General features: G+C 34.4%; 2 protein-coding genes across 2 annotated transcripts; both read left to right on the top strand.

The window, feature by feature from the left end:
• The first annotated feature begins 1,383 nt into the window (after nt 1–1,383).
• si:ch1073-406l10.2 (uncharacterized protein LOC100536977 homolog) lies at nt 1,384–4,277 on the top strand. Its single transcript, XM_048174514.1, has 4 exons — nt 1,384–1,658; nt 2,467–2,577; nt 2,783–2,884; nt 3,780–4,277. The coding sequence occupies exons 1-4, from the start codon at nt 1,410–1,412 to the stop codon at nt 3,861–3,863; spliced, it is 546 nt and encodes a 181-aa protein (XP_048030471.1). The 5' UTR covers nt 1,384–1,409; the 3' UTR covers nt 3,864–4,277.
• Nucleotides 4,278–6,666: 2,389 nt separating this feature from the next.
• zgc:195173 (uncharacterized protein LOC792613 homolog) lies at nt 6,667–11,492 on the top strand. Its single transcript, XM_048174790.1, has 4 exons — nt 6,667–7,021; nt 7,243–7,353; nt 9,931–10,032; nt 11,033–11,492. The coding sequence occupies exons 1-4, from the start codon at nt 6,827–6,829 to the stop codon at nt 11,117–11,119; spliced, it is 495 nt and encodes a 164-aa protein (XP_048030747.1). The 5' UTR covers nt 6,667–6,826; the 3' UTR covers nt 11,120–11,492.
• The last annotated feature ends 4,527 nt before the right edge of the window (nt 11,493–16,019 follow it).

The raw sequence follows: 16,019 nt of genomic DNA, 5'->3' as shown, positions 1-16,019 counted from the left end.
TCAGAATTCTGAGATATAAACTCACAATTGCGTGATAAAAAGTGAAAATTCTGAGATATAAACTCACAATTGCGTGATAAAAAGTGAAAATTCTGAGATATAAACTCGCAATTGCGAGTTATAAAGTCAGAATTCTGAGATATAAAGTCGCAATTGCGAGTTATAAAATCAGAATTCTGATATAAAGTCGCAATTGCGAGTTATAAAGTCAGAATTCTGATATAAAGTCGCAATTGTGAGTTATAAAGTCAGAATTCTGAGATATAAACTCGCAATTGCGTGATATAAAGTCGGAATTCTGAGATATTCGCAATTGCCTGATATAGCTAAAGTCGGAATTCTGAGATATTCGCAATTGCCTGATATAAAGTCAGAATTCTGAGATATAAACTCGCAATTGCATGATAAAAAGTCAGAATTCTGAGATATAGGCTAAACTCGCAAATGCGTGATAAAAAGTCAGAATTCTGAGATATAAACTCGCAATTGCATGATAAAAAGTCAGAATTCTGAGATATAAACTCAGAATTGCGTGATAAAAAGTGAAAATTCTCAGATATAAACTCGCAATTGCGAGTTATAAAGTCAGAATTCTGAGATATAAAGTCGCAATTGCGAGTTATAAAATCAGAATTCTGATATAAACTCGCAATTGCGAGTTATAAAGTCAGAATTCTGATATAAAGTCGCAATTGCGAGTTATAAAGTCGGAATTCTGAGATATTCGCAATTGCCTGATACAAAGTCAGAATTCTGAGATATAGGCTAAACTCGCAATTGCGTGATATAAAGTCAGAATTCTGAGATATAAACTCGCAATTGCGTGATAAAAAGTCAGAATTCGGAGATATAAACTCGCAATTACGTGACATAAAGTCAGAATTCTCAGATATAAACTCGCAATTGCGTGATATAAAGTCGGAATTCTGAGATATAAAGTCACAATTGCGAGTTATAAAGTCAGAATTCTGAGATATAAAGTCGCAATTAATCTTTTTATTTTATTTTTTTTAGTGGCGTTTTTTTTTTTTTTAGTGGTGGCTTCCATAGAATTCAGAGCCTTTCGGTTCGGTTTTGAGCATGTGAAAATGTTGAATCTAAAAAAGTCGAAATTACTTTATGTAGGCTATTTGTCAAAGATAAGTGGAGACCATTCAGATCATTTCAAAATATGTATCATAATGTAACATTTCCAGCTAATTTGCGACACTGTAAACAACAACGCAGACTTTGTTACATTTGTTTATACACGTTTTTATTATTATTCGTCGTTATATACAAGAAACTAAACCTCGTTAACAAATAAAAGCAACTGAACAGGCCAAGCCAACTATTCATTTTACCTCACTGACAGCCATTTTACACAGTGTTACCCAACAACGGCACAAAAACAAGGCAGACTTCCTGGAATGAGGCTGTTTTTCAGTGAGTGCAGCAGGAGATCGTGCTCAGACTGGTTGAAGATGCGTCTGCTCCCGTTTGCTCTGTTGCTCGCAGCTGGAGTCTTCCTGACCTCCGCTGAGGCTCAAAGCTCCTTCAGCAAACTCCCAGACACTTACAAGAAAGGAGTGGAGCTCGCTGTGCAAAATGTCAATGCTCACGAAGGCGTCCAGCAGCATTTTCTCTTCTTTAAAACCATTGATAAGTCGCAAATTGAGGTGAGACTTTGTCTCTTTGTCTCTTTCACTAACTGCTTTTTCCAAGAGTTGGACTTTTCAAAAAGTCCAAGGCTAAAATTTAATTTTACCTAATAAGCATTTTCTAAAAATGTTGATTTTTTTTTGGTATTTTGAATATATATTTTTCCCAATATTTACAAAATTTGTAAATAATAAATATTAATACAGTTAAAATAAATATTTAAATATATAATAATGGCTATATTTTTAAATTTGTAAATAATACATATTAACATATTTTAAAGAAAATGCATTCAATTATTTAACATTTATTAATTTTATTAATGTATTAATATTTATAATAGCTATACAAAATATTTTGTAAATATTTAAAAATATATATATAATTTACAATTTCTAAAATATTTATTAATAACCATGTATGAATTGTGGAAAATGTTTTTGTATCAATTTATTTCACATTTATTCTGTCGGTGTAATTTTACTATCATAATTTTTGTTAATATTTTGAATTGGATTTTATTTTTATATTCGGTTCATTTATTGTTATATTTCTGTTCATAATCATTTAAAGTTTTAGTAATTTTGTTGTGTGTTTTTGTATTTTTTAATATGTCTATACTTTTTAATTTTAGTTGTTTTAGAACTTCAACTTGAACTAAACTAAAATGAGAAATGTCGGCAGGTAGCTAAAATAAAATAAGTTTTTATATTTTATTTCAGTTGTATGTTTATGAAAATGTTTGTTTTTAGTTTTTTATGCTTTTAGTTACCAATAATAACCCTGATCTGTGTTCTGCTTATTGGATGAATATAATATTTATAGGCAGGGCATGATGTCACCTACATCTACCATAACTTTCATCTGAAAGCCACCAAATGCAAAAGAGGAATTGAGAACGCTGATACAACCACATGTGCGTTCAGGAATGATCGCGTAAGTGAGGTTTATAATGTGGAAAATAACAGAACGTGATTTGCTCCACCTCTGAACATACCTGTATAGAGCTTGAGGCTTTAGCATTGCACAATCTACTGCGGTTATATTTACAGAACATACATGCAATTCAGTAAGAGCAAATTATTGTACCTTATGATGGAAATCATTTCTCAAAGTGGAATACAATTATTTATCCTTACAGCCTCTGATTGACTGTGCCGTCTGCTATAAGACCTACGCTGGAGCCATTGAGACAGAACCCAAACCATATATCAACTGTGTGCATAAACCCGCTCTCACTGAGGTGTGTCACATGCTTCATATTCATCATCATTTACTCACCCTCAAGTTGTTCCAAAGCTGTATGAGTTTCTTTCTTCTAATGAAAACAAAAAAAGATATTTTAAAGAATGTTGGTAATCAAAGTTGAAGGTAGCCATTGACTTCCACAGAAGGAAAAAAATACTATGGAAGTCAATGGCTACCGTCAACTGTCAGGATACCAACATTCCTTAAAATATCTTCTTTTGTGTTCAACAGAAGAAAGAAACTCATACAGGTTTGGAACAACATGAGGGTGAGTAAATGATGACATTTCATTTTTGGGTCAACTATTCCTTTAAGAACTGTTGACTGAAAGGTTCTTTGGGGAACCAAAATAGTTCTTCCATGGGATTACTGCGAAAACCCCCAAACCAATGTTCAAATTAGTTTGGAACCATTTTTAACCTTCTTTTTTTTTTTTTTTTTTTAAGAGTGTAGGGGTTCCAATCATGGGATCATTTTATGGATTTAGTTTTAAATAATTAATTTAGCTTTAATTCATTTTAATTTTAATTCAATTTTATGAATTAAAAATATTGTAAACATACTTATCACTAGAAAAAAAAATTGAAGTAACCCATTAAACATGAATGTATTATGCAATTATTTAAGGCATTTCTCCTTAAATAGAACCTTTTTGGCATAAAAAAAAGAGATGTAGAGTTCTTTATCTATTAACCTTTTTTCTAAGAGTTATTGGCCATAATATTTCATATAAAGAGACTTCAGGTGTTGCATAATCAACAGTAAGATTGCAATTTTGCTTTTACTCTAAATATAAATATATGCCAGGGCAGATTATGAAATGATCTTTGCTGTGTTTTGCAATGATCTATATACATGAACTAACACTATTTTATTGTTTTGAACCCAAGGACATGAAGAAGGAGAGAATAGAGTATTGTAATAAGATGTGTTACAGCAGTGGATCTCCCACCCTACTGGCCGTCGGATCTTAATGAACCGCTGGAGGCAGTCGGATGTTCACGGTTTGAAGAACACAGCGTCAATGATCTTAACTGTCTAAGATCAACAGTCTTATGTGCCAAATCAGCTCTTTTATCATGCATATTTGCTTCACAAGAACTAAAGTGATAGTAATTGTAACATTTTTCTGCTTTAATTTTCACAAGCAAGCATCACTGTGACCCTATCCCTAACTTTCCTTAATGTAAGGTTATACACAAACTTTTTAAAATGCGTACCTATAAATGGCTACATCTTGCATTGCAAGATATGATCATATAGTCTTTAAAGTGTTAGTTCACCCAAAAATAAAAATTCAGTCATATTAATTACTCACCCTCATGTCGTTCTACACCCGTAAGACCTTCGTTCATCTTCAGAACACAAATTAAGATATTTTTGATGAAATCTGTTGGCTCATTAAGGCCTCCATTGACAGCAAGACAATTAACACTTTCAGATGGCCAGAAAGCTACTAAAGACGTATTTAAAATAGTCCATGTGACTACAGTGGTTCGAACTTAATGTTATGAAGCGACAAGAATACTTTTTGTGCACCAAAAAACCAAAATAACGACTTTATTCAACAATATCTTGTGATGGGTGATTTCAAAACACTGCTTCATGAAGCTTCGAAGCTTAATGAATCTTTTGTTTCGAATCAGTGGTTCGGAGCGTGAATCAAACTGCCAAAGTCACGTGATTTCAGTAAACGAGGCTTCGTTACATCATAAGTGTTTTGAAGTTTCAGTGGTTCACCACTGGGGGGCGTGACTTTGGCAGTTTGATACACGCTCTGAACCACTGATTCGAAACAAAACATTCGTAAAGCTTCAAAGCTTCATGAAGCAGTGTTTTGAAATCGCCCATCACTAGATATTGTTGAATAAAGTCGTTGTTTTGTTTTGTTATTAAGCAACGAGAATACTTTTTGTGCGGCAAAAAAACAAAATGACGACTTTATTCAACAATATTATTGTTGAATAAAGTCGTCATTTTGTTTTTTTGCCGCACAAAAAGTATTCTCGTCGCTTAATAACATTAAAGTTGAACCACTGTAGTCACATGAACTGTTTTAAATATGTCTTTAGTAGCTTTCTGAGCATCTGAAAGTGTTAATTATCTTGCAGTCAATGGAGGCTTCACTGAGCAATTGGATTTCATCAAAAATATCTTAATTTGTGTTCCGAAGATGAATGAAGGTCTTGTGGGAATAGAACGACATGAGGGTGAATTTTCATTTTTGGTTGAACTAACCCTTTAAAGGTGGAAGCATATGTAAATATTAAAATGTATTAGTTACAAGTTTTTAAAAGAACATAGAAATGAGCGAATTATAAGGCATTACAATTGCATTTCAGTATATATACCTTTATATGCCTTAATTTTACATTATTCAATGTTTTAGTGTATCAAATGCACTAACATTAAAAAAGGTAACACACTTTGCAATAAGGTTTCATTTGTTAACTACATTAGTTAAAGATACACTATGTACACTTTTTTTTTTTTTGTCAATACATCATCAATCCTTCTTCCCAAATGTGTTTTTGTCTAACCCTGATTCACTGCTAAGTGTATTATAAATGGTAATATTTTAGACCAGTCAGGATGGTTTTCACAGGAAATCACGCGCATGCGTCACCCTTGTGTGTCTCGTCATATCAGTAAATAGAGAAAAGTAGCTCCGGCTACTTTGACGTGTGTCTGGTGTGGGTGTGGAAGTGGCATAGGCGAGAAATGTTGACATGGAGCAGCTAAATCTCAAACCTCTGGGGAATCACCTGGAGAGTCTGCTGACAAAAAGAGAAGAGATAGAGCTCGTAATAAAACAAGAATCAACATAGGTTTGGCTTTTTGGAGATGGCGAGAATTGAGGGATTTGAAATGTTGTAAAAGGAACACGGAGATGGTGTTTTTATTACTCAACTGGTGAGAAAGGTATTTTATTGAACAGATAAATTGCCATCTGTAGCTCTGTTGTGAAGGCTCATATTCATCTGCACAGTCACGCAGAGCCGAAGCACAACCAAAACAATGTTCTTCCGCAAAATGCATGCAGTTTCCTTTTTTAACCGCTAGAGGGCCAAAAGTTACATAGTGTACCTTTATCATGAACTAATGATAAACAATACTTCTACAGCATTTATAGTTAACTTTATAGTTTTAACATCAACAAAAATGAATGAATGTTATATATTTATATTGCTCATAGTTAACTAATGTTAACAAATGAGACTTTATTGTAAAGCAACACCATTAAAAATGACTATTTTCTTAACATTTGTCTTAAAACGTTGAGCTATACATTTCTAATTGTTTTTTGTTTGTTTGTTTTGGGGTTGTTGTTTTTTCAAAATAATAATAATATACACCTATATTCAAATGACCTGAAACTAAAGAAAGTTCACTTGATTTATTATATCTTTGTAACTGCATAGATGAATACCAATAAATATTATGAACAAACATTTCAAGTGAAATCTCTTCTGTTGAGAGCATTCTTTCCCCTTTAGTTCATCATTATCTGGATCAAACCGGCTCTGTTTACAGTTCACTGACTTGTATTTGGATTAGAATTGGCATGAAACTCATGATGACAGTTTGTTAAAAAAGTGTGACCTACATAGTATTCTCTCTCTCTCCATCTAATTCAACCAAAATCCCTAGTTTTTAGTGTCTGTTCTCCACTGGATGGCAGTCCTCTCTCAGATGGCGTGATTTCACATTCCCTCTGTATGTGAAAGCAAAATCACACAGACAAAAAGAAAGAGGACTCACCCCACAAAAACATCCCATAATTGCCCAATCTCTCCCTCTCTTCTCTCCCTCCCTCGTGTTCTGTGATTAGACTCAACACAACTCTCAGTGTTTACATTCTTCTGAAGTTTTCCTTTCCTAACTCTGTATAACCGAAAGATAAGCACATCTGAGGGATTTTCTGGATTGTGTAAAGATGGCTGTGTTTCTTCTCCTCGTCCTTGTCAGCGCTGGAGTCTTTCTAGACACATCGGAGGCACAGGAGGATCTCAACAAACTTTCAGGAAATTACAGGGAAGGTGTTAAACTGGCCGTGGAACAAATCAACTCGCACCAGAGTATCAAGAGCGTTTTTCTTTTCTTCAAGAGTCTGGACAAATCTGACCTTGATGTAAGTATCTTCATTTGAAAAGAACAAATGACTAAAGTGAATTATGAAGACACTTTAGAATGGGTTTCATTTGTTGACATTAGTTAATTATTAACTAACATGAGCTAACAGTGAGCAATGTATTTCTTACAACATTCATTAACCTTTGTCAATGTTAGTTTATATAAATAGAGTTGTTCATTGTTTGAAGCTATGATATTCAATAAGCCGGTTTATTCTAGGGTGGGTTTGGTGTGAATTATCTCTACCATCGCTTCTACCTTAAAGCCACCAGATGCCCTAAAGGAACTGAGAATGCAAACCCGACTAAATGTGCTTTCAGAAATGACAGAGTAAGTTTTCTACAGAATTTCATAGCTTGAAATGCACTTCACATGATTATATTGGTTTATATTGTTCCATTAAAAATGGATGAAGCTAAAACCCAGCTAACAAATGTATGTTCTAAAAACGTTGTGGGAACAGTGATTTGCAATGTTTCTAAAACGTTAAAATGTCCAGTTTTCTTGTCATGATAGAATGTTATTTAAAAGCTTAATTTATACTATTTATACTATTACAATGTAACATTGTTTAAATGTTTATTTGTAATATTCCAAGAACTTTAACATTCAGCAAATATCAATAACATCATAAGGACGTTCTGAGAATGTATTTTGCGGAAGAACATTGTTTTGGTTGAGCTTCGGCTCTGCGTGACAGTGCAGATGAATGTGAGCCTTCACAATAGATAAAGCTTTACGATGAACTCTGTTAGAGAGCTACAGATGGCAATTTATCTGTTCAATAAAATACTGTACTCACCTGTTGAGTAATAAAAACACCATCTCCGTGTTCCTTTTACAACATTTCAAATCCCTCAATTCTTGCCATTTCTGAAAAGTCAAGCATATGTTGGTTCTTGTTTTATTACAAGCTCTGTCTCATTCTCTTTTTGTCAGCAAACTCTCCTCTGTTCGACGTTTGTTTAAAACGGGTGATTCCCTGGAGGTTTGAGATTTAGCTGCTCCATTTCAACCTTTCTAGCTCGTTGTGACAATGAACCTATGCCACTCCCACACCAGACGCACGTCAAAGCCGGTTTGGTGAGAAATTGAGTCCCCCCAGGAATCGGGTCTCCTTTACAAGCTTGCCAGGTTTTCACAGCAAAATCGCCCAATTGCTTGCCTGGCAAGTCCAGAATGATATATCATCTACAAGACATATCAGTCTGGTCAGTCCGCCCTCCGTCGCAATTCGAGTCAACTCCAAACCGTACCGTGCAATCAGATTTGTTTATTTCAGTGACACAAACAGCGTCGCTCTAGTGCGCGAAAGTCCCTTCAATATCAACAAAGATTAGGCACGGGAGACCCGAGAGTTTGTTGTATTCAGCCGTGAATTCAGTTTTAAATGACCAAAAACACATTAATTATTTACTTTTCGCTGTTGACTCTCTTGTCGCTTTGCTAACGTCATATCCACCCTTCTCTGATTGGTGTACTCCGCTTCCTGTTTGCTCGGATTTGCTCCGCCCTAGAAATCGAATTGATTCAATGGCCGACCAGACTCATCCACTGGTACAGTGGTGAGGCTGGATTTTCCAGGCAACCCAATTGCTACTCAAAATTAACCCAATCCCATTTCAAGGAGGCGTCCCCCAGTAAAAACGCATTCCAGAGAGTAAATCCACATTTTTTGGTGGGGTCCCCCTGGTAAAACATTCACATTCCAGAGGCTAAATATCATGTTATTTGAGGTCGTTTCAACCTGTGGACATAAACAACCCACAGCAACAGTGTTAAAGTAGCCCAATTCCTGCCAGAATAATAAGATTTGGCAACACTGCTCCTTTAGGAACCCCGAGTGATGCCATTGGTTCAATGGACTTTAGTATTTTTAGCACCTGATTATAATTCCTGCAAAATCAGGTTATGATTTATACAGTTTAAAATGCATTTTAATGACCATTAATGTCTTTTAAAGTACATGGTTCATATACTAGTATATAACTGAAGCTATAGGTTGTGAAATTAAACATTTCTCGTTCTGTTTTTTTAGGTTTTTTTTAGTTGGCTTAAGTACTAGCATAGCATCTGCCTGATTAGTCTCCTAGCTTAGCTTATATTATATTAGGTATGTTTTTTGTTTCCAATATAGTTCCCAGTTACATGTTTCAAATGAATTATGTTTTTGTGTAGCATGACAATTAATTTATTAAAAAATGTATTATATTAATATTATATACTTTACCACATTGCTATTATTGTTTAAAATTAATATTAAATTACTTTTACAGAACATAATATGTTGCAACAATCCTTATCCTTATATAAAAAAAAATAATTTTTAGGCATGGTTGTGTTTCCAGTGTTTTATTATGCAATATAGGCATTCATTTTATATTTCAAGCATGTTGTTATAATAATGTAATAAACATCATACATACAATAATGAAATAGGTTATAATTAGTCAATCACGATTAAATCTTTTGATCAGGCATTACTACCTGGGTCCTAAAGGAGACCTGGGGGGGACTTGATTTCTCATTTTCTATTTATGGATATGACAAGACGCGCAAGTGAGTGATGTATGTAAATAAACAAATTATAATAGGCTTACCGTAGTGAATCAGTGTAAGAACATGTTTTGTAAAAAGGATTGATGATGTATTGACTCATTATTTAAATTTAGTTAATTCTGAACAAACAAAGTTACATAGCCTACCTTTAAAGAACGTTTAACATGTACATAACCTTTAAAAACGTTACTGAAAGTCATGGGAATGTTCCTTGTTAGCTGGGAATGCACTGAAATTATTTCTACTCAAGTTGTTTCTAATTTAACCTGTCTTAACAGTCTTAAATTGAGCTTAAATGTGTTGACATGAATGTGATTGATCACGTGTTCCTCATTTGTCTGTTTGTAGCCTCTGATTGACTGTGGAATCTGCTATAAGACCTTCCATGGAGAGATCCAGAGTGAACCGAAGCCTTACGTGCACTGCATTCACAAACCACAGCTCACACAGGTCATTCATCCCGCAAACATGTCACCATAGTGCCATTTGTTCCCAAATTAACACTGTAAACAAGCTGTGAACTGTTGGACTTGATACATTATCATGTTGTGGTGTTTTTCACAGTGAACTTTTGAACAAGAGCTTTTCTATCTCAAACTAAATATATTGATATTGTTTTTTTATGATTTCAGGACAGTTTCTTTATATTGCTATGAAAGCAAATAATAGAAATCAGGTACATTTGATAAAACAGAGAAAGTCCCATTTTCAAAGAAACTGCATTATGCAACCCAGAGTTATTACAGTTAACCAAACCTAAAACCAAAACCAAAAATTGAAACCCCCCCCCCTGAAACTTATATTATTTCTGCTAGTTTTAACGTTTCTAATAAAAATTTAACTAATAAAAAGGAGAAAAACACAAACAATATTACTAAATCTTTAACTAAAAAAAATGAAAATATAGATTTTTTTAAAAAAAAAATCACAATATAAAAATCAAATCAATCAATTTTAGTATGTCAGTAATACTAAAATAACATTGGAATGCAATTTCCAGGAAATCACGAAATCACCTGAAAATTAAAATTCACTTTCATTTAGAAAAAAGAAAACTTTGTGGTGCCCACAAGTTGAACTTATAGAGACATTCACCCAGAGACTGCCCCTTTAAGGGAGCGGGTTGCGGGATATAGTTTTTCCGGGTTAACGTTGTGGGATAGTTGTTTACATCTCTCGCTCTACCGCTGTTGTGTTGTATTGAAGTGGAGAGTAAAACTGACTCGACGTACATCTGTCTCCTGTCTCCTCACTTATTACACTCCACAACTTTATAGTTTTACTGTTTGTTTGTTGTGCCCTGATTTCACTCTGTCTTCTGTGCTTTCATATAGGATTATAATAAAACTGTACTGAAATTATTTTTAAAAAAAAACTTAGAGGATGATGCGTATATGTTTGGTCTCAAACTCTTGAAATGATTGAAAATGAATTGTTATTCTCATTTCAGGAGTTGCTGAAAACGAGAGTTGAACACTGCAAACAAATGAGCTACGCTAACGGATCTCCATCTCTCCTGGCAGCGAAAAAGCCATAGAGGAGGAAACATGTCACATATTTTTAATATCACTTTTTATTAATAATTTTACGTGTTCAGTAATAGGCATCAGTCATACTACAGAACAACTTAGCACTGTTTTTTCATTATAGGAAATAGAATACATTCTTCACTTCTCTGTGCATCTAAAATTAGTGTCAGTGGCTGTTATGAATGATGCTGTTTTGTTTGTAAAAAACATCAGAATTCTTAAGTATAAATTGTGGATATGATTTTATTACAGTATGCAAGGTTTCTTTGGGTTGATTTTTTTTTTCTTCTATCATTCATTTAAAATTCATAGTGACCACATGGTACATTTAAAATGGCATATTTTGTGCTCTATTTCTAATAAAGAAATATTTTTCAGCTATACATGGCTAATGATTGTTGTTTTGTAGGAAGCAACAGATTTCAAAGTCAATTACTTACAAATAATTTGTGAGTTCTTTTTCTGGAAGTTTTGAAAATAGATCTTCCATTCTCGTGGCAATAATGGTGTCTGTTGAGGACTAAACATAGCCTATCACACTTTAATATCACTTTCTTTTAATAATTTTTTATGTAATCAGTAATAGGCATTGGCCACAATAAGAAAAACTTTGCACTGTTTATCGTAATGAGAAATAGAAAACATTCTTCACTTCTCTGTGCATCTAAAATTACTGCGGTGGATATTTGTTGTCAATCATGTTTAGTTTCTTTTATTCATTAAAACACAATCAGAATTGCTATTTTAAAAGTTCCTAATTTTGTTTTGGAGGTCTGCTACAATAGGTTTACATGCATCAAGCACAAAAACTGTGTCTGAAACAGTTCAATAAAGGATTTATTTCCAAGAGCCATACTCTGCTTTGATTGGTCAGATGGCCCAGTCTGTTGTGATTGGTCAACCGCTTACAGTGCATGTCAGAAATGAAACGCCCATTGCCATATCTGATTTTCAGCTCCAGATCTTCCTCAGCGCTTGATACACAGTGATACAAACCGTAACAATGCTGTAAGTTTGGTTTTACCAAGCTGTATCTGTATCTTTGTATCAAGCCAGAGTCTTCATTCTTTGGAAATGCGTGGATTTGCTTTTTCAGAATCAGTTCTTTCTTTTGCGAGACGATAACATTTATTGCGCATTTTAATCTTTGATCTTTGCAGAGCTTTTTTACATTCACAAACAGCTATATTACACAATACATGAAAGGTAATATCTGAAAAAGCATAATAGGGGCACTTAAAATTGTATGAAACTTTTCAGCAAAACCAGGCTGATCTAGAACAACTGTACCTTTGTCATGTACAAATTCTTTATAAGACGTCAGTGGCCTGGAGCAAGACGATGCCTTCAAACTGAACTCAGCATCAATGCAGTTCTTGTTTGAATAAAACCAAGTAAGACACATGAAATGTTGGGTCCTCATTTAATCCTCCCATACTATCCCAAGCTCATGATTATACCAATAAATGAGCAATGTTTTCTTAAAAGAAGCAGAAAAACATTGAAACTCACTGCAGCAACCGCAGTTGAAGCCAGTACCAAATTATGGCTTTATTCAGTGTCTTCCAGCACTCCAGTAATGTTAATGAGAGGAGACTGCTTTGACCCTAAAGTACTTTGACAGCTCAGATCAACATTTATGAAATGTAACGATAATGAGTGCAATTTTTAGTAAGGCATTTGTTTAGCCCTTGGCTGAACTTTTGCTCTTTTGTAACCATGTCATTCTGTGCTCTAGATGCCTGTTGAGAAACTAGGTTTGTGTATATATGTGCATCTTTATTGGGCACATTTAGGAAATTTGGTGTTTCCATTGATTTATATAAAGAAATGTAACATTACAATGAATTAAACATAGACTAAGTAATTAGCTACAACATTCAGTGGTTGATCAGAACCCTGGACAGCACCTTTCTGCAAACCTGTGAGACACTGCTTGTTATAGATGGCGAAGGTGACTTCAGCTTATGCTGAGATACTTGTTATTTTTTGTCCTCAAACAGGCTGTTTCACTTTGTTTTGATAGAGTGAATGGAGCTGACATTAAATATATTTAAATAAAAATGCTTAAATTTGTCAGTAGACAAGAAATATTGATATTGATATTAGATGTTGAAGATGCTGAGGAAGGATTACTGAGACAGAATAATGAACAAAAAACAACAACACTGAGTGAGTAAAAAGAAAGACAATATCTGTGATCCTGTTAAAGATATACTTTCATAAATTAAATGTAGCTTAAAATGTGATTTGACTAAAAAAATCCCTACATATTTTAGATTTAGTATAACAAGCTTTGCAAAGCAAAATTATTTCATTTGAATTCTGAAACATGCCAAGAGCAATAAGAGAACAAATACATGATTTGTATTTGTTAGAAATATTATATTTCTATTTATCATTTATGTGCATATTATTAATATTTTAAACAGACTTGAAGCTAAATTTGTGTGCAAAACGTATAACATATTTTAATATATTTATAGAAAATATAGAATATATTCAGATATATATAAAGTCATATTTGTAAGCAATAAGGTACGAGAGGCTGTGCTGTATCGTGAGTAAGTCACCGCTTCAGCTGAGACTTATTCACGATACAGCACTAGCCTCGAGTACCTTATTGCTTTTATAAAATGGTTACCTCACAATACGAATATTAAAGCCAAAAATATGTATCAATGCAACTTTCATGAAGTAAAATCATTAAAAGCCTTCCCTCTGCCGGAAAAAATAGTCCCTGACCGTGAACAGCAACAGAAGTTACATTATTACGCCATTAGATGGTGGTAAAGACTATCTTTATGAGTGAGTCACTCAGTAGCAAAGACTTTTATATTGAAAAGACTGAATTGTTGCGAACACGGAACAAAACTTAACTGACAAATGTTAAATGCCAAATGACTAGCGCCAAAGACTGTAGAACCCAAGAGGCGACACTTTGATAGTTTTTGGGTATCAGCCGCTAGATGGCGCTCCGGTAGCGCGGCCGCCATAATGGGGTGAAAATACTAACTGGACCATAGAATCCTTCACATCTTACGCACCCAAAATTGGCGAATTTCACTGCCAAATCAGAAGCGCAATAGAACAGTTTTTTAAAATTAAGTCACCAGTAAATTGTATCCTACAGTAAATGTTGTATTGGCTTATATATGTTTTATTTTACCAGTTGTGGAATCCAACCATTCAACCATCTGAGGTAAGGTAGTTAACCTAGCCTACTTTATTGAGTATTTCCATTTTATGCAACTTTACACATTTATTAATAGTAAATAATTAATACATTTAAGATCATCATGTTTGAGGCAAACAATATATTTCAGACCTAGTGGAGTAATAGTAATAATAGTATCTAGGTCTGAATTGAAATATATATATTTTATGTTTTAATGGATCACGCTACAAACATAATGATCTTATAATACATGATGCATTGCTGTGTCCATTATCCCATAACTCCTTTTGGACAATTTTGCTATAACGGACATTAGACAACACTGCAAAATCAAGCTGTTATATTCATATATTTATTGTCCAACATTCCCAATTTTTCTGATGCATGTCGCTTTCACCACAAAATGGCGGAAAAGCAGGGCCGCTGCTGGGCGCCGGTGTTGCAATGGAACGTTCTATAGGTTGTTTGCAATCACGTGGTTCTGGTGGAGGGCAAGCAGTGAAAATTAGAATGGGAGAGAGAGAGAAAAGTCCGCGTACTGTGCTGGTTTAGAAAGGTATAAACAGAAAATAACGTGATCTTTATGTTATGAAGATGACCGACTTTTCCACTGAATTGAAAGACTTTCCTGCCATCGAGGAGGCAGATATAGAGAATGTGAAGCTGCCGTCACACTGCGTTCAGTTTTAGTCTGGGTTTGTTTATATCGCGCTGCCTTTCTGCTAGTGAAGTTAGGGCAGTTTATTTTGATTTTCTGACGTGATTGTGAAAAATGTCGCCATTGTAGGTCATTTATGCTGAATTGAGAATTGCAACAGGAGCTCACATCATCGTTCAAAGAAAAAACTGGACGGTGTAATACCATTGTTGCCTATAGCCTACGTGTAAAAACAGGAGGCAGGAAGACGCCGTACTGTATATCAAATCTAATAATGTCACTCATTTAACCCACTCCCTATCACTCAATAAAATAACCACATAGTATTTTGAAAGTGTTGTCTTTGTTGTTGAGTCGACTTCTGTCAGCTTGTTAAACATTTATTTATTTGGACATTTTCTACCATATGATGGCTGAAGCAGCAGCGTGTGACACTGTTCTCATGGTAACCAGATCAACATTGTGAACGGAATACTACAAAACTGAAGTGAAAATGATATAAACACCTTCTGGGTTCTCGATTTTATCGATTTGAGCAACCATAAACGGCGCAAAACATACGAAATTTTGAGTTTTTGATAGGATATATAGAAAAATAACTCCCTGCCCTCCAGACTCATTCGCGCTGCTGCTGTGACGTCATGTGCAAACAACCTATTCTTTGCTAGCGCTGTCAGTCACGGAAAACCCCTTAACTGTTAAAAGGACAAGATATTGCAGTGGACATTTAAACATATTTTTTATTATGAACATAGGACTGTGCTGAAGGAAAATGCTAAATATGAATGCAGATCTTGATCTCTTTCTCATACTCTTTGCATAATACAGTAAGCTTCAATGAACAATATCAATTGAGAACAAACAGTTTAGTTGCTAAGAGTGGTTGGGTGAAGCGGTCACAGCCGTGTTTTTTCGTGAATAAAACACACAGCTATTGACCAATCAGAATCAAGGAACTAACAGTTTTACAAATATAAAATACACATTACTTAATTTTGAAGTGGACATGTTTTAATAACACATGTTGTGTGGTCGTGTCGTCTCCAGTGATTACGGTAATCTGTGAGCCAAC

This window comes from Megalobrama amblycephala, linkage group LG22 (genome assembly GCF_018812025.1).
Source record: "Megalobrama amblycephala isolate DHTTF-2021 linkage group LG22, ASM1881202v1, whole genome shotgun sequence".
NCBI classification, from domain to species: domain Eukaryota; kingdom Metazoa; phylum Chordata; class Actinopteri; order Cypriniformes; family Xenocyprididae; genus Megalobrama; species Megalobrama amblycephala.
This window is presented reverse-complemented; position numbering and strand designations above follow the sequence as displayed.